Consider the following 21,471-nt stretch of genomic DNA (forward strand, 5'->3'; position numbering starts at 1 on the left):
GTTGTCAAATACAGTCTCRTTTCAGAGTCTGGCTTAATTATAGACATTTTACACTGGAAATACAGCTCCCAGTGACTTGTATCTATCAGCTCAATTATTAGCAACAGTTAAAAGCAAGTGCTTAGACAAAGAAGGCATATTTGGTAACAGATTCCTAGCAGTTTACCTGAGAAATGGGTGCTCAGAGGTTCCAATCAGAATACCAGAGAATACAGATTTAAAACTATTCAAAACTGATAAAAATAGGGATTGTTGAAAGTTCATAGATTTTTCTTAAACTGATTTTGATGCAATTCTTATATGTATTTTGACTATAGTGTGTCATCTAAGAACAGCTGGCTTACTTTTGCTTTTTATTCCTATGCAAAAGTTAACATGCATATGCACAGAAAGAGGATTTGGAGTGTCAGCAGATCACATTCATAGCATCACGTTGTCGCAACTTCAAGATCCTTTTAGCAAATCTGTGCTTTCCCTGTGATTGAGCTTTATGCTTGGTTAAGACTCATTCCACTTAATATCAGAGACTTTCCAGAATTGCCTGTGTTGGCAATGTAGAAAACGGGAGCCCCTGTCATAGACAAATGCATCCAGTGGTAAGTTCATCCCATTTGAGATCTGAATGCCTGCCTTTTGTGGGTGCTGTCTGCTCATTGCGATGACTGTTCTYCTGATGAAGATGTTGTAGTTAAAGTGCCTGAAATTGGCACTTTGGAGTTGGAGGAATGGGCGCAGTGCAAAAACAAGTATACACAAATAATGCTACAAGACCTTAGTATGGGGGTGTTCGTGGCACAGGGAATAGTCCGAGCATGAACAGAAGTTCTGCAGGGCAGTTTTAGAAAGGCTAGAGGCTGTTTTGCAGAGGAGGTCTGGAAGGGTTTCCCTTTTCCTTATTCCTTTCTACCGAAACTGCAGAAAATCCCTTTGTGGTCCCTGAATTCCTGCACAGCTCTCTGCAGCTTCTGATCCTCTGCAGCCAGAGATCCACTTTGCTTCTTGTCTTTTAGTACCTTCTTTAAGTGCAGCTCTCTGTGCAGGATCCTGGCCTCTGTGGGCCACAGCAGGGTGGCTGGCAACCCAGGAGTTTGGAGTTTGAGCTGAGAAACTGCTATGCTCTTCCCAGGTAGAATATAGTGAGCAGGATGCAGGGAATTTAGCATATGCACTATGAACATTTGTGGCAGTGAATGAAAGGCAGCAATGTTCAGGCAGACAACAACTCCGTTTACCAGCATCCTGAATTAAAAGTTATTTCTGGCTCTAGACGCTTTGCTTTGTTCGTGCAGTGGGAAGATTTTCGTCTGCTTTCTTCCAGAATCAGTCTGAAGTCATTGTGCATTTTGAATAGACTGAGGGTTGGCCGAGATGCTGAAGGGACACCGCTGATTCACATCTAAGGAGCCAGCAGGGGCTGCGGTGCCACTAGGGGGTTTCATTGCTGTACGTTTGATGAGTCACAATATTTAAAATTCAGAGTGTGCTTCAGGCTTCAAAGCTTCTCTCTCAGATTGATAACTCGGGAGCCTGACTCTATTAGTGGCTAAGTAAAAAGAAAACCCATTCATTTTTGTCTAACAACCTTGTTTTCCCTTTTCAGAAGAATCTGACGGAGTTGAGGTCCTTCGGATCACCACCTTCGGCTGTTAGCAATGTCACTGCTGCTGTGATGGTACTGATGGCCCCAGGAGGAAAGATTCCCAAGGACAGGAGCTGGAAAGCAGCTAGAGTTGCCATGGCCAGAGTGGATGGGTTCTTAGACTCCTTAATCAAGTTCAATAAGGAGAATATCCATGAGAACTGTCTCAAAGCCCTTCAGCCGTATTTGCAAGATCCCCAATTTAAACCCGAATTTGTGACTACCAAGTCCTACGCCGCTGCCGGCCTTTGCTCCTGGGTCATAAACATAGTGAAGTTCTACGAGGTGTACTGCGAGGTGGAGCCAAAGCGGCAGGCTCTGAGCAAAGCCAACGCGGAGCTGGCTGCTGCCCAGGACAAGCTGGCCAACATCAAAGCCAAAATTGCTGTAAGTTAAAAAGAACAAGACAAACTGCAGCACATGGTTACCCTTTAATGGGACCTGGCATGCCAGTCACTGCTCGGGGAGAAATCCTCTACTCTGGATGGGGCTTCTTCTCCACACCTCTGTGTTTTTAAGAGGGTAGATCTGAGGTTTTGGTAGATTGTGGTCTTTTATCTTCCTTTCRTAGACGTTACTGCTTTCTGTAATATTTCATCTCTGCTGTTTCTATCTTGCTTACTCCTTAATAGGAAGGCTAATATTTAATTCTTATTATTCCTACCTAATTGTTAAAATATTTACCACTCTACGCACGAGTCCTCAGAAATTCTTTTATCTCAAACCAATGCATGTCCTCAGTGTGCTCTACAGATGCAGAGAAAAGGAAATGGAGACAAATTTAGAGTATTTGTAGCACAAMAATGCAGTAGGTTGGCTAGCTGTTCTGTCTTTCAGCACAGTGCCTGTTAATGGTTTTATTTTGCAGAATGAAGACTGCTGTAGTAGGAGTCTAATAATTTGTTACGCCATGGCTCCCTGTTGGCATATCTTCTGCATCATCCCTATTTAGAATTTCAATGCTTGCTTTAGAGTAGAAAAAATATCACTGAATACAAGAAATTACTGTGTGATAAAAAGTGTGTTTTTGTGTAGAGTACTTTCTCCTCTTCCCTCTTAAAATTATCTTTGCATTAAAAACATGTTTTATTCCCCCACCATTCTCAGCTTATGTTCAGTGATAGTGAAGTATGGAAAGAAACAAAGTGGGGAGATCCAGCCAAGCAGTCCCTAGGACGGCAGCGTAACATCCCATCCCTCACTTTTTTCCATTTGTTTCCAACATGAGGCCATTGTTTGCACTCCAAAACACCTGCTTTTTTTTTTTTTTTTTTTTTTTTAAGGTGTCATAGCTCTGGGCAGTTGTGCAGTCCCTTTTCACGATCAAAGGATCTTCTGTAGGTGTGCTTTAATACTGATACCACAATTCATGCAAAATCCCCTCTCAAAACTGAGGTGTTTTTTCAGCCCTGATGTGTTGCTATCCTGGTAMAACTGACAACTTTGTATCTTTAATAAATGGTGTGACCTTAAAACGTCTGTCTGAACAGGGGCAGAACAGCTACTCTAGCTGAATTCATCRTATTTACCTGTTATACCAGTGCATCATATCATTAGCCCTCTTGATGTATCCTAGAGCTTATTCTTAAAATGATTACTACAATTTTAATTAAAAATATATTAAATCTACAGTAGTTTCTTCCTACTGCAGGTAAAAAGGAGGATGTACTCAGAACCTGAAGAGGGAATGGATTTAGAGGTATTTAGCCTCTAGTTCTCTCATCTCAGATGTGAAATACAGCACTAGGGAACTACATGGATCCCTTTACTCTGCTTGTTTCCAACCCTTTTAATGCCTGAGCTTTTTTAAAGAAGTGAGATTTTGATGAAGGAAATGGAACTCTTTGGGGGGATTAGTAGTACTCCACTGGAACGCACTTGCAAAACTGAATATTTTAAGTGATTTTTTCCCCCCTCTGTGCRTGGGTAATGGCATACTGTTCGGTGTGCAGCGTGTTTAGGTGGATGTGGAGGTACACCCTTGCATATCAAACCAGGATACCTTGGCTAGCTTCACGGACTTCGCTGGAGTGATGCTCATTCATACCTGCTCAGAACCTGGCTCAGAGCTCTCACAAACGCATATGGAGTRGTAAATGAAACTACTCTGATCATCACAAATACCAGGCACCTTCCACACACCTTTTTCTGCCTGGGAAATATGTTAGCTTGGAATATGGGGAGGATGGATGTAGAAGCAAGAGGCATAGTCACCTTTATACACTTCCAAACTTGCAARTAATTCTGTATGTTTCTATAGAGCGTATCTGGCAGTATAGGATCATATTGTAGGAATGAACGTTTCTTCATAGGCCTACAAATTTTAATTTATCAGATCACACGTGTGTAATGATATTATATATATGAACAGATATATAAAATATTATGTAGATATATTCATATACATGAAAAGACATAAACTATTTGTGTTATTAATGCTAAGCTAGTTTGAGAGAGACTATTCTGGTTTCTCTAAGATACTGGAGAGCTACAGATATCCTTAATATAATCCTTTTTCATTTTCAAGTTTGTTTCTAGTGCATAGCTTGAACAGTGTTAAAGAAATTTACAGGCATTTAGCCTTAAACAGTTTACATTGCGTGCAGATAAAATCAATTATTACCTTTACTTCTCTTATCTCAGAAGTAAAATGTTCCAGGAACTCAAGGGAGCTGTTGATTTGTTTGAGACCAAAGTGTGAGTACATCTGTCCTAGCAGACAGATTTTTTTTTTTTTTTTTTTCCTAGCAAATGAGGAGTGCTGTAAGGTCCCAGGTGTTTTAAGTTCTTTCTGCCACTTCCCAGTCCTGGATCTCTTTGCAGCTAACCTAGATGTGTAGTGACCCCATCTGAGAGTGTACCTGATTGAACTTTTTGCCTGGAGAAGAGCTGTCCTGTGATGCACACCCAGCTAGCCTGAAGGGTTGAGGAACTTTATCAATTTCTGTGTATTATTCCCATCTAGAAATAGGGTGCAGGAGATGCAGCTTGGAGATGATTTGAGCATGTGTCCCACTRTTCAGGTAGCCTCTTGGGATTTTGAACAACAAATTGATAAATCAGCAGAACCTAAGGAACAGGACTGAGTCTGAGGAAGATGCAGTATCAGGAAATAGAAAATTTTCTCTAGGCTGCACTACTTACTCTTCAGCTGTAGTCCAAGCACTGCTCATCGGTATTGGTCGTTAGGACTAGCCAGCCTGWAATCCCCTTTATCTGTTCAGATTCACACTGTACCAGAGCCCAACATAAAATGCCTTTGCATCCTCCTTGCCTCTGTCCACTGCAAAGAATATGGGTTAAAAGCAAATAGATTACTGCACATTGCTCCTGTGCTGGCTTCCCCAGCAGTGCAGTCTTGTGCAGGGCTTCATCCMTGCCCCAGATCCCCCACAGCCTCAGCGTAAGTTGTGCTGGAGCTTGGCTAACTCTACTTGCAAGGCGCTGATGGTCTTTTTCAAGGGAGTAGGCACACATCATCTTGCCAAGCTCTGGAGTCCTGCAAGCTGAGCCCTACACAAAGTCCTTCCTTCAAGAATTCAGATGCCATTTTTTCCTTAAACTGAGAGAACAGAGTACCAGTGATACAAGCTTAGATGTGGTGGGCAATATAAGGAAAATGTTCAAAAGTCATATTTAGAGTAGAGATTTCCTTAAAATTGTACTGTTTTTTCCCCTTTTTTTCATATGCAGCGCCTCAATGAAAACCTGAGAAAGCTCACAGCCAAGTTTGAGAAGGCCACTTCAGACAAACTCAAATGTCAGCAAGAAGCTGAAGCTACAGCATGTACCATCTCCCTTGCAAATCGACTGGTGAGTACCAGCAGATGAAACTTTAATTGTATGAATAGAWGTTGTCAGGTGCCACTGAGATGCAAACTATGTGCACACAGTACATTACATCCTCTAATTTTTTAGAATACATTATATTTTCTGCATTGCAGCAACTTTTAGTAATGAAAATGATTTTGCATTGGCTGTTCTCRTAGATCTGGGTAGGCTCTGTATGTATTTACAGAGAACTGCCGGGTTATACGCTGTTCACAGCTCTTGTCTTTTTTTTATTTTTATTTTTTTTTATTTAATTGCATGATCAAGTATTGATGGGCCAAAATTATGTGACTCAAAGATCATATCTTTAAAACAAAYGTGGTAATGTGTCAGTAGCTTTTGTGGGTTTTGAAATGACAAAAAATTAACAGTGAAAGGATCTGAAAAAGTGTGTGTCCCCATTATCAGTAGATTGATATGCAYCACAGTCTGTTGTATCTTCAAACTATGTAGCCTTCTAGCCCTCTGCTGGGGCAATGCCCTTGTCGCTGTTTCACAGATAAGTGATAATAGTGTCTATTCACGCTGTCCAGTTAGCTAGAGCCCCAGCTCACATCCAGTTCTCTGCCTTTACTGCTTTGTTTTTTGACTTTCTTACTGGTTGTAATCTGGAGCAAGCCAGCTCTTTCTCCAGGCGAGGAAACAAAGGTATGAGAACCTGTCTGCCCCTCGAGCGTTGCCCTAGCTGGCAGAGGGGATGGACCTGCTTCGAGCAGCTGGCTTTGGTAACTCAAGCCCAAACTCTGGCACGTGAAGGCAGTGTTGACGTTGTCTCAGTGGAGAGCTGTGTATTTTGTGCTGTTTGGACATCCAGCTCACTAGATCCACAGGGAAGATGTAGGCAGATGCATAACAGTATGACCCTACACATTGTCCTCACATACTACTATTGCCAAAGCTGTTAGCACGTGAAGTGCCTGCCTTGCCCTGTTTTGAGTTAGATGCATGCCCAGGTGTCTAAGGGCCAAGTTGCTCAGCACGTGCCTCATACCTAAGATATGGCAAAACTCGCTGCAATGCACGGCCTGTCTTTGTGGCCGTGCAGCCTGGTCTTTGGGCTACATTGACCCCCCTCTTTACCCAAGGGCAGTGGAGAAGTGGAGCAGATTTGTGTTCAAACTACTCTCCTTTTTGGGAGACTGAACCCATATCTCCAAGGGAGTGTCCTGCTGAGTCTTCACTTATTCCGAGATGTAAGTTTGTCTCAATCTCTCTTGTTGAAACTGCTTCTGACAGTGTGGCTGGTAGCAGGATACAAAGATATTTCCAGAAGTAATGCTGGAGGCAGATTTCTCTACTCGTGTTACCAGTCTTTGGCTGTGTAGGACAGTAATTTATATGAAAAGTAGTCATCCATCCTAATGTATCCTGTAGTGATAGAGAGAAAAGATAGTCAAGTGGTTAAGTTTTTGCCTGGGACATGGAGATTTGTGTTCAGTTCTCCATTTCCTGCCCTCAAACCCTCTTATATGACCTTCAGCAAATTGCTTTAGCCTGGATTTTCAAAGCTATTTAGATTTCTGATGGATTTTCAAAAGAATCTGGGCACCTGAAAAAAGCTGGGGCATCTAACTGATCCTGAAAACTGTGCAACTCACCTGCCTGCATATTGAGGTGCTGGGAAACTTAAAAAACAAAATGAAACAAAACAAACCCAACAAACCAACCCACCAAAACCTTTAGTATCTAATCTCCACGTACCTCTTCGGAAAATAGGAGTACAGCACCTCTGTAGCACAGCAGCTTTGCAGGCAAACACAGACAAGACTGTGATACACTCAGATATAAGGAGTCAAAGACAAACAGCAGATAAGTCCCTTCCTATACTGATGTAGATATCTCTTATGCAACCATAGAAGTTTTAGGTTTTCATATTCTTCAGATTCAATCTCACTGAATGTTTCTATAACCTTTAATTAAAATGAGAAAGTAACATTTTCATTTGAAAGAGCAGTTTATATTTCTAGGGAGATTTTGCAGTATGACTGTTTCCTTGTGTCTTTCTGCAACCAAACAAAATCCTATTTAACTGTAGCATGTGATGTGGAGGTAGATTGTGGCTCTGAGTCATTTATAAGTCAGTAAACATAAAATACAGCAAGAAAATGTTTCATAAAAAAGCACTATAGACATAATGGTTTCAATTCTTTCCATATAGATATAGATAGATGTAGATACATAGATATATTCGTGTGTGTGTGTGTGCATATGTGTGTGAATATATGTGTGTGTGTTTTTTAGAATATATATTCACACGCATATATGTTTTACACTGAATGTAGCTTAATTTCATCTTGATTGATACCACTGTAACAAACAACCTGAATTCTTAGAGATGTATGATTAAAGTGCATATTCTTTGCTTAAAATGTAAGTCTTCATTCGGTAAGTGTGATAAGGAGATACCTAATGCCTTTTTTTAGGGGGAAGGGGAGTTTGTCCTACTACCAAAATTATCCTTGAAAAATAAAATGAGCAAATATTTTAGCAAGATGAATTGTCACTTGTTGCATATGTTCCTTCAGAAATTTTATATTTTAATAATCTACTGAAAGAAAGAGTTTTGGTTCTGAAATGAAGATTAGACATTGAAATCAAAATTTTGAAACTCCTTCTTTGATCAGAATTAAGATTTTTGTGATGATGTATGTGTATACCTGTAGTTGATAGCACTGTGTTTGTTTTACAGACAGTATAGTCTCAGAGAAACAACAATTTTAGGAATATGTTTGCCTTCAAGCATGTTCATTACCTTGCTAATTAACTGTGATTGCTCGCATGCTTGGGGTCAATACACACTTAAAAGCAGTACTTGTTTAAGTGTTTTGCTGGGGCTGGAGGATATCCTTAACTGTTAAATAATCTAGCAAGTGTTTCATTATGTAGGCATGATATTGGTGGATTATTTCATGTCTAGGCAGTCTAGCTGCCCTATCTTTATAAGCTGTGTTTCTCTTCTCTTGAAATGCTTTGGGTGATCCGATGACCTATTCTGAAAAGAATATTCTCATTATACGGGCAGTGTAATGACGGCTCCATGTTGGATGTTACAGTAACAAACATAGAAATCTTGAAGCCATTAAAGCAATCCAGAAACGATTAAGCCCAAACTGCTTTTCCCACCACACTCTTCTCTGGTCTTGTGCAAGCTAGCACAAATGCTGTGCTGTTCTTTCTGTTCACCAGTAGGTGACACTGGCCATTCCTACATTTATTTCAGTATTTCGTACCAAAATTAGAATGTTTAGATGATTAGGTTTCAAGTCTTTTGTCAAAACTACTCCTAGAGAAGCAAACAGAAAATTGTAAAAGTAAAAAGGAGGATTAATTAGCATCTGGCCTGATCTTTGCATTAAGAGAAATTGGCGGAATAGACATGCTTGATTTTGGGGCAGATATAGGGCATTGTTCGTATTTAGGCTTTGTACTTTTAAATATGATTGTTATTTTTCAGTACTACTAATCATTGCTGAGATTTAGAAGCCATTTTCATTTAAATTGAATTTAGACTTGTGCTCAAGTACGGTACACTGCCATAGCAGGGACCACAACTTGTCATGGCCTCATAAGCTCAGAAAGGTGATACTAAAGGAAATAGATCTGGAGAGCAGTTTTGCCCTCTGTTTGAAAGCATGGAGAATTTCCCCAAGCTGTATCTTCTGCATACACAGCTGAGAAGAGCTAAACTTCATTTTCTGTGCAATCAACCAGTGTTTCCTTCTTCCACCCACTCCCCAGAAGGCATTGGTACCAAGACCTCATCTCCCCTGGCATCAGGTTGAAATTCCCCTTTGCTTCATCATTTCAGAAAAAAAGAAATGCTGGGTACATTGCTTTTTTGGGGCAAGTTAAAAGCCTGCTCTAATCTCCATTTGCAAGGTGTCCCAAGGACATGAGAAGCCTGCTGAAACTCCTGCTCTTTGCTTCCCAATGGTAAGGCCAAAGAAAAGCAGCTATTGCAGTGCCCAGCTAACAGTGCTGTATCAGACATCCTGGTTAGCTGAAACCAGAGTGTATCTGGAAGTGGCAACTCAAACCTGCCAGCTAAGTGCCTGGTGTTGTCTCAGACTTGCATCTCCTCCCATGGTGCAAGTTGTCCCATCTGTTACTGACTCAGCAGCTCCTGCTTGCACTATCTAAATCCCCCAAGGGCAGGTGTTGGGACTGGGAGAAAGAGAGGGATCAAGAAGCCAAATGAGAAGCAAATCTCTGATCCTTCATCCAGGATCATACAGCTCTGGAGCATCATACAAGTGGAAAACTGGCATAGTCTTTGCAGTGATGAGGAAGATGAGTACTAGCTGATGCCTGGATTTTGCTGGAAAAACGATGTATTTCATATTAATCTTTAGCTAGCAAACATCATCTGCTTCGCTATGCTGGGTAAATTCTTCAGCCTGACATGAGCTTTGATAGCAGATAAGATACTGAGTGTTTAGGGAAGCCAATGTCAACCCTGTACTTTTATGGAGCAAAGAAGGATGGAATGGGGTATTTTGGATTCTGTTTTTGTCTATGGATTGCTGAGGGATATATGCACACACACAAAAAACGCAATGGAGAGTCAACCTGCTACTCCAAAGAATGTACAGTCTAAAAAAGGCTATGACAGCAAACAAGAGAAAAAAATATAAATATCCATCCTGTTTACCATCTACTCCTGTGATATCTCCAAAGGCAAAGGTTGAAAAGATAGTTGAGTGATGTTTGGAACTCACCTAATGCTGCAAATAAGGCTCACAAATTATCTTTCTGCAGTTCCCTCCTTCCCAGCCCTCTTAAACCTATGCAGTTGTGCCAGGAAAAACCTGGAAAAGATAGACAGACTAGCAACACATTTTAGTAGTGTATGACCTATCTCTGGGCAGCATTTCCTGCAAAGATCCTCTGCTAACGTTGTCTTAAGACTAGAACTGAAGGACTGTCACCTTCAGCTTTCCAATCTTGGGCTCAGAGCAGTGATTTGTTGGATGGAAGTGTTTCTTGCTACTGCACTGAGGGCTCTGACTTCCGTCTTGCCACCAACTTTTTGCAACATACCTGGAGATGCATTGTGAAGATAACCTCTGGAGTGTGCTRTTCTGCGCCTGGAATAATTAAGTATCAGGTTCTGCAGGCAGCATTAGCCACTGTCACAGAAAGGCATTCAAACTAAATCCAGTGACTCTGTCTCGTTACCCATTGGAGATGAGAGCAGACTGTCAACTCAGACTTGCGTCTGGAAGCCCCATATATGAATAAATGACCCTTGTGCTCCCATTCGGAGCTTTAGTGGGAGGAGGAATATGGCTTTTGCCAGCTGTGATTCGATTATAAAGAGCCGAAGGTCCCTCTGCTCCCTCATACTGCCAAAGAGCTGAGAGACATGACAGTGGCAGTAGTCCCTACTTACTGTGGAACGTATGGAAAACAACAAAAGGACAATACGATTAGGATCAGCGACAATCAGAAAATCTGGGCACGGTCAGGTTTATTTCCTAGAACTGTTCCCATTTGCCAAAGCTTTTTGGGAAAGGAGGAGAGAGGAGCCCAGTCCTCAGGAAGGCAGCTGTCTCCTTACTTGTGCCTGGGATGCTAGCTGCACCCTTTGTATCATAGTTTAGTAGAGATTCTGTTTATTTAGAGGAGTTCTTTTATAGCAATGATGTCCTGTTGTGCTTGTCATAAGATGGACAGCAAAGCTGGAGGAGTGGTGGTACCAAGTCCCAGGTCATATTCATCACCCTCCTGGCCCTGGGAACAACTTGAATTCAGATTTCTTTGGGTCCATCGAAACACCAGGAATTTTTACTGGTTGCAGGAGGGAGCTGTTGCTGAGAACAGCTGCTAGCAGGGGTCATAGCTGAATGCATGCTGAACGTGATCAGTTGTAAATGCAGACAAGAACAAGTTATGTCAGTGCCAGTTCCACTGGCTGTTTTTAAGACCAAGTTAAAAAGCAGTGCTTGCTACTACTGCTATCAAAAATGGATTGGTTTTGTGGTGCCTGCAAGGAACTAACCCTATTGCGATTAACTATTGTGCGRGGTACTCCTCCTTCCATGCCATTTCTGGGTTTGATCTAGAATAGATCCTGGCAGCCCTTGCTGATGTGCAATTCATTAGACTTCCAAGATATGTCRCCAAGATATGACTGTGGGCAGATCTGAGTGCTTGGAGTTTTGGTTGGGTAGGGGGCAGAAATGGAGATTGTATGAAGAATATGTCTRAAAAACACAGATTTGGGTTAGAAAGTGATCCAAGGGGAATGAAGGCAAGCTTAACTTCTAGCTTTACTTTTGTCTTCGTTTCWTTTTGGCATATCATGAAGCAGACTAGGAAACATGCCTCAGAATCTGAGGGGCCAGAACAAGRCAATGTTCATAGTGATCTGTGGACCAGCAAAGGGAGGATAGTACGTGGGAATGTCTGTGAGTGATACATGTTAATGTTGCAGATGAAATTTAGTGATGACAAATGCAAAATAATACATGCAAGGAAAATGAACCTTAATTATGCATTTGTATCAATAGACCCTACATGCACTATTATCACTTARAAAAGAGCTCTTGGAGTCATTGTAGAGAGTTCTCAGAAACAGCAGTGCAGTACTCAGCTGAAGTTAGAAAGGCAAGCTGAGTATTAGGAATTAGCAGGAAAAGATTAGGAAACAAAGATTAAATAATCATTATATCACTCCAWATCTAGGGTGTGCCTATGTCTTGCATGCTGCACACAGTTCTGGTTAGCCCATCTCAGAAGGCTGTAGGTGACCTAGAAAAAGTACAAAGAAGTATGTAACAGCTTCTGTTTGTGAAGACAGGAAATAGATTATGACTCTTCAGTTTGGAAAAGAGCCTGTGTAGGGATGGATGTAACAAAGCCTATAAAATTATATGCAGAAGGTGAATAGGGAATGATTGTTCACTATCCCTTATTACTGAAGAGCTAAAGATAATCAAATGCCATGGTTTTAAATTTGCTACTTGCTAAATAAAAAGATTCCAATGAGTTCTAGAGTCTGATGTGAAAGGCACTAGGGGTTTCTTTAAGATACTAAAACTGTCAGTAGTCTCTGATCCATGCAAAGGAGRAGAACTAGTGAAAAAAACACCATCAGGATATAAGAATGAAAAATCACCTGAATAAATTAATTAGGAATAAGTAGAGAGTCTACAAGTATTAGAAAAATAGATCAGCAAAGACTTCTTAGTCTTAGAGGCTGAGAACTTTGGGGGTAATATGAGAATTGACCTGCTYGTGGAAACAGGAGAAAAGGCCTATAGGTTTAAAAACAGCAAAGTAAGGATGGTGGAAGTGAACTACTATGCTTTATCATTGGATTTGAGATTAAAGATAATTTAAGTATGATCCGAGACTAGAAGTGTAATGCTTTAATTCTCTTTCAACTAGCAGACCTAAGAACAGTTACGCAGAGTGAGACAAGGGTCTGTCTAGTTTCTTCTAGACTCCAGCTGTGGCCCCAAACTAACATCCAGGAAAGAGCAGGAACAGAGCAGGTACATCCAATGCCACTCGGTATTTCTTGAYGTCTTATGTTGTGTTCCAGTAAACGTGGGAGCACATGGTGAGATGGACCATAAAACGGAAAAAAAAAAAAAAATGGAAATTCGCACAAATGAAGAGGAAGTGTAATTGTAGTTGAAATAACTGGATAATAATAGGAATGGAATAGAATGCAGTAATGCAAGGTGCAGCCACGTAATTATGGACTAATAATAGACATTTGTGTCTAAGCTGGTTGTGCCTGACAGCTGATGAGGATCACTTGAATGTATTTGTTGAGGCTTTGCCCCACTGGTGGTGCAGCTGCAAGAAAGGCAAATGTAGCCCTACAGCATATCAGGAGCAGGCTTTYTAGCAACGCTGGGGGAAAAAACAGCATAACCTGATATTGATAAAAGCCACTGGTAAAACTTTGTCTGAAACACTGTGTACAGCGTGGTAATTCACATGGTAGTTGCACAAAAGCAGAATGGAACTGGAGCAGGTTATAGCAGGGCTTGAGGTCGAACAGGGGATTAGAAAATCTGCAGCTTCTGTCTGTGTTCTTAGAAGGAGCTTTGTTTTGCACAGTTTTCACCAGTTTCTTATAAATGGTCAGCTTTGTCAAGGCAGGAAGGTCACCAGAGATATTTTGCTGTTGTTTATTATTTCTTATGTTCATCAGAATAAATGATCTGGAAAAGGTGGTGAGTAAGCAAATTGCGTAGTTTGTTAATAACATGAATACAGGAAAGATGAARCAGTCTTCTACAAAAAATTGTAGAAATGATACCAAGTGATGGATGAATAAAATATCAAGAGAAACGCAGGCTAGATGAACATAAAGTAATCTGCATTGGAATTACTTTACAGACACAGTGAATGATACTGAGTTAGTAATTCGGGAATTAAATACTGGAGTTAAGAGTTCTGTGAATATGCGAGCACTGTGCTCCCGGGGGAGGTGGATGTGTGTGTGAAATCCCAAGCTGCAATTGGCTGTTGGGGTTTATTGCCTAAAGAAGAGAGAAAAAAACAGGGAAAAAAATCACAAACTTATTGTATAAATACATCTTGAATAAATCTTGAGCTTCCAACATCCTCTGTCGCCTCTGCTACCTCAAAAGGATATAATAGAATTGGAAATGGTGCAGAAAAGGTAACAATAAGAAGAAACTGGATGATAAAGATTACATGATCTGATAAAGATTGCAAGGACAATCAAAAGGCTTCCATATGAGGAGCTGTATCGAGTGAAGTTTTTCAGCTTTGGAAGGAGATGGAAAAAATGGTAGCAAGGGCTTGGAAATCGTGAGCAATATGGAGAAGGTGAAGCTTAAATGATCGTTCAGCTTTTACATTGTGAGTACTAGCAAATGAAAAGGTCAGGCAGCACACATGAGGAAGAACTTTTTAACACAAAGCGTATTTAAACTGTGGACTCTAGGCCACAAGATGCTGTAGATGTCAAAATGTTAGGTGGTTTCCACAGGGATTTGGACTCTGTCATAAAGAAAAAAATATCAGTGGCTATTAAACACAAAGTTATAAGCTCTGTTTCAGAAAGTCCTTAAACCTCCAGTTGCTGGAAGCTAGGAGACTACATCAGGAGACTATCACCATTTGCTTGTTTGTATGTTCTTCCTGAGTCATTTGCTAGCAACTGCTGTCAGCAGACAGGATGCCGAGGGCGATGGACCTCGGGTATGGCCCAGTACAGCTGTTCCTATGGTTATGTAGTTCAGAGTGAAGCCGGAGGAACTTTAYTTTYTTAATYAATCAGAGTGCATCCCCTAGAAAATACTTGTTGTCTATAAGAGCATTTGGAGGTAAACAKGAKGGAAGAAGATCTGTTTGAGCTAGAGGACAATGTCTACACAAGAATGAAATAGTATAAACTGGACAGGAGTAAACTTAAGTTAGAAATTAAAAGAAGGCTCCTAACAACAAGAAARCAGCAAGATTCTGCTAGGAACAGGGCAAGTCAGGTGGGAATATGCAACTATTTCATGACAATGGAATTCAGTAAGCATCTGAAGGAAATTACAGAATGTGTTATCTTTCCATCCTGAGGACTTGCAATCTGTAAATCATTCAAGATAACAAAATAATCCAAACTGAAGGGAATTATTTTTTCAAAGCATTTGTGAGACGTATCATTGGGATTTGTGTTAGATCAGCTCCTATTGAACAATTTACTAATGACCTGAGAGAAGGAGACAGTGTCATGTTAATTACATTTTCAGGAGTTCTTTAATTGAGGAGTTTTGCAAAATGTAAGGAAGAAGTAGTTCTAAGTTGTTTTTGTTTCTGKTTTTTTCCTCATAAGAAATGAGAAATAACCCTAAGCACATGCAGACTGTACACTGAAGAACAGTAGGAAATGCTGGGTGGCCCTGTTGACAGAGGCCTGTAAGTAGGGTTGATTTGTAAATTGTATGGTTGTTTCCAGAGAACTTTTACAACAGAAGAGTGATTTATGGATTTGACCATAGGCTTCAGCACTGTCAATCTCAAAATTCATGAGGCCAACTTAAAACTCCTTTGAGTTCTTTTGGCTTGTGTACCTGAAGGATGCACTCCACTCATATTTTCAAGATGTGTTTATCAGTTACTAGGGCTAAAATCTTCTTGAAAAAAAAATAAGGTTAAGGTCTCTTATAATCACATGATTACAGGAATGAGGGTCCAGTAGTATCCCAGATAGTGATCAAAGGAGTTAGCTATGCATGTAGAGGTAGCTCCTTTTATTGTACTCTCTCAAAGCCAATAAGACCCCAGTTCATGCTTTGAATCCTCATGCAAAGTTTCTATAGGCAAGCATTTGCAGGGCAGGGTCTYAGTGAAAAGGAAAATTTATACCAAAGAGGGTTGTGATCACACATAAAATGGCAAAATGTCATGTGACTGTGGTCAAAAAGGATGTAACCAAAGGTYGTGACTGTTGGAGAGGAATGCTCGGAGTGGTGGGAGAGGGGGTAACTAGGTGTGAATCTGTGGCAGTAGATCAATTAACATTTCATGGAGTGCTACAGAAATTCCTAGGAGGTATCCTTATGCACATTCATGATAGAGAATCGTTTCTTGCTGATTTTCAGACGAGGTGTGAAGCAGGCATTTGGACTAGACTGTAGGGCCAGTCTTTCAGTGAGCAGAAGCAGGGGGTTAGCAAAGTAACTATTGTGTATTTACCATCATCAGGTTTTAAACCTTAGCAAATGACAGTTGAAGTTAGGGACATGACATGATGAGGCTGCATACTGAAGTATTGTTTGAAGAAACCACTGTAATATAGTCAATTTGACTCGGAAAATTCTAGGTTGGAGGACTGGCCTCTGAGAACGTGAGATGGGCTGAAGCTGTGAAAGACTTCAAACAGCAACAGAGCACCTTGTGTGGAGATGTCTTACTGATTACGGCCTTCGTCTCCTACCTGGGATACTTCACCAAGAAATATAGGCAAGATCTCATGGATGGAGTCTGGAAGCCATATTTGCAACAGCTGAAAGTAAGCCCTACTTTCTCAGAAAAAGTTATTACTGGATATTGGAGTGCCATRTATTCTGATGTCCACAGGAGATCCCCCAAATGAGGGGCTCCTCTTGCACTCCTGCCAGTTTGGATTGAGGAGGAGGACCTAGTCACACTTGATTCACTCCTATTTGGGTAGTATGTTCTGGTCTCCTTTGCTCCATGGAGGTACCCTGTTCCCACATGGAAAATGCCAGATGCTGCAACCTAAATACGGATTAGAACTGCAGTGCTGTGCAGTTTTAACCAGGAGTCAGAGATGGCCTTTAAAGAGAGCAAACAGACTCTGAGGGAAGTAGTGTGGAAGGAACTGCTTGGAGTTAGCAGGGGTCAATTTCTAGCTCCCCGGTAGGCCTAGAAAGACTCCAGACAATTCTTCATGCTGCACATAAATTCTGTTCATGCTGTCCCTGTGCCTCAGTGGGTTTCATCCATGTCTGCTCAGACTGGATGGAGACAGGTGYGCTTCAAACTTGTTTTAACTAATTTTTACCAGAACCCCTCATATATCAGTAAAGCCAAGTGCTCATTCTCCTCCAGGATTGAGCTCTCTGTGCATCAATACCTAACTGAACGTTGTAAATCCTGATAGAATGCTAAGAGGCTTTTAAATAAGGCCACAACTAGGCAGCCTATTGAATCATGCCCAAACCAAAAAGCYGAGAAAAGCAACGCATTCCGTAGGATGAGAGGAAAAAAAAAAATCATTCTGCATTTTTTAATAGTAAGCCAAGAACGTAGTTAAAAGAGGCATATATTATTCCAAAAATGGCCTGACTTGTGCTTAGAAATCTCAGAAAATTACCTGTTTTTCCRTGCAAAAACTGAAGGCCTCTTCCATTCAGATAACTGGCACAGATAACTTACTGGTTTTCACATCCAGAAATGGCCTCCCTGATCAGAGAAGTGTTTCTAGAACTGCTAATGCCATTTTGCAACACAACAGCCGGCTTACGAGGGTGTTAATTACATTCTTCAAAGCTGTCATTTCAAAGACTTTGTACACTGCAAAGTGTGATCTGAACCTGTTCTGCTGGGTTGAGATGGTTTGGTGTGCTTAGTACACTGCAGGCAAAAATTCCTGTATAATTTATGTTCATTCGTAACAGGAGTGGGAGAGCTTTTAATACTAGATCAAAACGATCCTGTAAAATGGCAAACCACAAATAGATAAGACTGCTCAGTTTTTAATTAAGCTAAATTTGCTTGAATTGGTCTGCTTGTTTGTCTTTGGAATACGTTGCAAGTTGCACTCACAGCTTTGTACTGACACACTAGGAARCGTTCTTCCTTTCCTTCCAGGTCCCAATCCCTATAACTCCATCTTTGGACCCTCTGATCATGCTGACAGATGATGCTGATATAGCAGCTTGGCAGAATGAGGGCCTACCAGCTGATCGGATGTCTACGGAAAATGCCACCATTCTCACAAACTGTGAACGTTGGCCCCTCATGGTTGATCCCCAGCTACAGGGTATCAAATGGATCAAAACAAAATATGGTGAAGATCTCAGAGTGATCCGAATTGGGCAGAAAGGGTAAATGTGAATCTTATCCCATAGTAATATCTGTTAATGCCTTTCTGTCTGTCATATTTGATGAATAGTGTGTGTTTGACTCTGAGCAAATTACATTTAGGAAAACTCTCAAATGTATTTGTACATTAGCTGCTTATTCATTACCAAAATGATAGAGATTTCTCATTAAATAGAGGGGCTGTTTAGTGCTTGGTCAAGTTACCATAGAAACTCCTCTAAAACTGAGAATGAAAAGAGAGATATGCTAGAGGCTGAGCTACTTGTAGGATTATGGCATCCTGCCTCAGGCTCATGTTAATGTGCTGTCTCCTGGCTCGATTTCAGCGAGGGGCATGAGTAGGGATTCTGTATGGCTCAGCAGAAGAGAGGAGGCCTGATTTTGGAGAGTAAAGTTGACATGAGGATCACYATGCCCTGAAGACCAACTGGGCTAACTCTGCTTTCATGTTAGCACCAGCKGGGAGGTTCTCATCGCAGCATACACATCACCTCTGTTTCATCACCTCCTGRTCTTGCCTTGTTCTGGGTAAATCTTTTATGGGAAGGTCTTTCAGCCCCAAGCTTTTGTCTTTGATYAGAGCATAGACCAGTCTTCTACTGTCTCAGGCTTATTACTACCCAGTAATGAGGACTCACTGCTGGAATRGAGTGGACCCATAGTCAAATCCCTACTTGGGCCCTCAGATTTATTAATTATACAGAGCAAAACATCTTCAACAGCTGAGAGTGAAACRAGCTAGGTGCTTGAGAGTACATGTAGGTTTGGAGATGTTTGCCTCTGTCTGTGTTGGAGCACAGGTCTGCACTGGCATCTTGTCATGTCTTGGGGGTGCCTAGGCTGTTCCAGTGGCACCTTCTCTGCTTTCCTCATAGAAGACAACAAGAAGTTATTGCATTTGCTTTGATGTGGGAGGAAAACGTGTTTGGAACAGCTGTATTTTTCTTTAAATACAGTTTCTGTTTCCTGGCAAGCCTAGTCACCATGATTTATAGTTACTCAAAGCAGTCCAGGGGAGAGAAATGTTGCCAGAGGAGGCACTTAAATACAAATCTCTATGAGGGAACAGGAGAGATCGTGTAACATCCCTATGCTGCSATTACAGCCTGCTGTGCCAAACCATCTTTTCTTTTTCCCCTCCCAGCCCCATCTCAGGCTAGTTGGTGCTCTGAAAGAGGAGTTTTGTGTGCAAGTGTGATGATTCTCGGCTGTTAGCTAAAAGCAGCATCCACTGTCCCATTACAATAAATGATCAGTGTTTTGTTATCTAGGAGAACATGGTTCTTTGCTTTCAAGTGCCTTTAGAGGTTTAAACTCACACCCCTCTCTGCTTCAAAAAAGAAACATTTTAGCAGGGTTGGGGTCATTCTCTCTAACTTCATATAAAATATTTTTGGGCTCAGAGGAATGGGGGCTGCTGATCAGGGACAGGTTSACATCATTTTAACATATTTCTCTATAAGTTGAGTACTTGTTCTGAACTTCGTCTCTCATCTCCTATATTCAGTGAGAGAATTTGGCCCTCCCAAATGGCCATGCAGTTCRCCAGTCTTGGAAACTTGTTATAGGATGGGTTAAATCACCTCTTGAGGGTGAGGGCAACTATCTAGCTTAGACTAGGAACCTAAATTTTAGCCAGTTGAATTAGCTGAGGTAATTCCTATGACAGTGTAACCATGCCCAGAGAGCACAGTCACCACCTGTCCAAAGTCATTCCCTCCTCTTTGTAGAAAAGCAAGTTATGTGAAGTACGGAGCAGCCCTGAAGCAAACAGCACAAGCATTTGACCATGCCCTTCCCAATACAAAGCATCCCAATGCAACCTGGATTTGTGGTTAGGCAAAGTGCAACTGGGGTCAAATTCTCTTGTGAAGAAGAATTAAATCATTATCACCCTGTCCTAATCCCTAAACCCTGTGCAAAATGGAGCTGAAACCTGTTCTTTCTTTCTCAAACACCTATACTGATGGATTCTGGGAGAAACGAAGCATTTGCTAGAAAGTTAATAATCCGGACATGCTTTGTTCACTGCTGTCCCTGTTCTTTTCTTGAGTATTACTGCTTGCCCTTGGGAGGTTTGAGATCTGATTCTCTCTTTGTTGGACAGCCGAGATGTGCTTGTGCTTCTTGCTGCAAAGCCTCACGTCAGTGCCTCATTGCTGTTTCCTATAGATATCTGGATGCAATGGAACGAGCCGTTGCTGCAGGAGAATTGGTCTTGATTGAAAACTTGGAGGAATCTGTGGATCCAGTTTTGGGGCCCTTACTGGGTCGAGAAACAATCAAGAAAGGAAGGTGAGCTACTGGGAGATTTAATGGCACGTATGCCCCCCTCTCTGCCGTTTTTCTGGTAAATAGGTTCTTTATGCTGGTGTGCCCTCTTTCTCTGACCTCCATTTGTAGATGTTCATATGCCACAGCACTAATATCCTTCCTTTGGAAGTGAGAATATTTTAAATCGGGCAGTCATGGGTAATTCAGTCCTAAGATGGATTTGATATAAATCTGGTTTGGTTTTTTTCGTTATTTTATTGGACAGTGCTGTTCAAATCTCATGTAGAAAGAGAGATCTGTAATTCTTCCTTTTGTATAGTGTCCTTGGTGTCTGCAATTGGTTATCTTGACACTGAATTATTGCCAAAGTGGCAATTGCTGTTGTGAAGGAAATACAACCTTAGATTTTASGAAGCACTGCACACTGAGTAGGAATACAGTTGCAAATTTAAGTATTAAGAATATTGTAAGTGTTTCTTACTGAGGAGTAGTTCTTTGTGTCAGCCTGGAGGAGTTCAGAGGGAGGAGCAGCAAGTAAGTTTATTTTTTTTCTTTTTCTAAAAATKTGATCATTTTTTCTTACATATAAGAATGTGCTCAAACAGTGGCAACAAATAAAACTTTGTGTTCAGYGGTCTATACTGAACTTAATTCAGAAACTCTTTTGATGTTGTTTCACTGGCTTTCACATACTGGAGTCATCGTCCTTTGGAAGGGTACATGTCTTTCAGGTTTTTATAAGTCTCTGCTGCTAATGGTTTTACAGCTAAGRGGAACACAGCATGGACTGACCTCTGTGACTTCAGTAGTGGCTCTCAATACAGTCCTGCTTTGGGCTTTGAACAGAAAAAAAAATGCCTATTAAGCTCTGGATTTCRTATTCCTTAAGTTCCTTAAAAATGGTTTTCTTACTATTGAACTCTYATAAAATATCTTAGGACACTAAGCTTCTGGCAAAGGCAGGCTGTCCAGAGATGTTGCRAGGGAACGCATCATGGGAAAGATGGCTGGTTCTGGGTTTCAACTACATGAATAAAAGGAAAGAAGTATTTCAAAGAGAATCATATTCCTAAGTACCAGGAAAAAAAAATTGCAAAACTGAGAGGAGATGACAACAGAGGTGGCGTGACACTTCAGTCTCCTTGCAGTTAAAAAAAAAAAAAAAAAAAAAAAAA

The 21,471-nt window shown here is 41.0% G+C and overlaps 1 protein-coding gene across 1 annotated transcript in view; it reads left to right on the top strand.

Moving 5' to 3' along the window:
* The window catches only part of DNAH9 (dynein axonemal heavy chain 9), a 211,248-nt gene that overhangs the window by 107,421 nt on the left and 82,356 nt on the right, over positions 1–21,471 (top strand). The window contains exons 50-54 of the mRNA XM_085306864.1: positions 1,601–2,026; positions 5,333–5,452; positions 16,275–16,463; positions 17,789–18,024; positions 20,195–20,317. Coding sequence (XP_085162990.1) covers positions 1,601–2,026; positions 5,333–5,452; positions 16,275–16,463; positions 17,789–18,024; positions 20,195–20,317 — 1,094 coding nt within the window. The remainder of the gene's footprint in view (positions 1–1,600; positions 2,027–5,332; positions 5,453–16,274; positions 16,464–17,788; positions 18,025–20,194; positions 20,318–21,471) is intronic.

This window comes from Rhea americana, unplaced genomic scaffold (genome assembly GCF_003343005.1).
Source record: "Rhea americana isolate MKP2758 unplaced genomic scaffold, rheAme1 scaffold_249, whole genome shotgun sequence".
Taxonomy (NCBI): Eukaryota; Metazoa; Chordata; class Aves; order Rheiformes; family Rheidae; genus Rhea; species Rhea americana.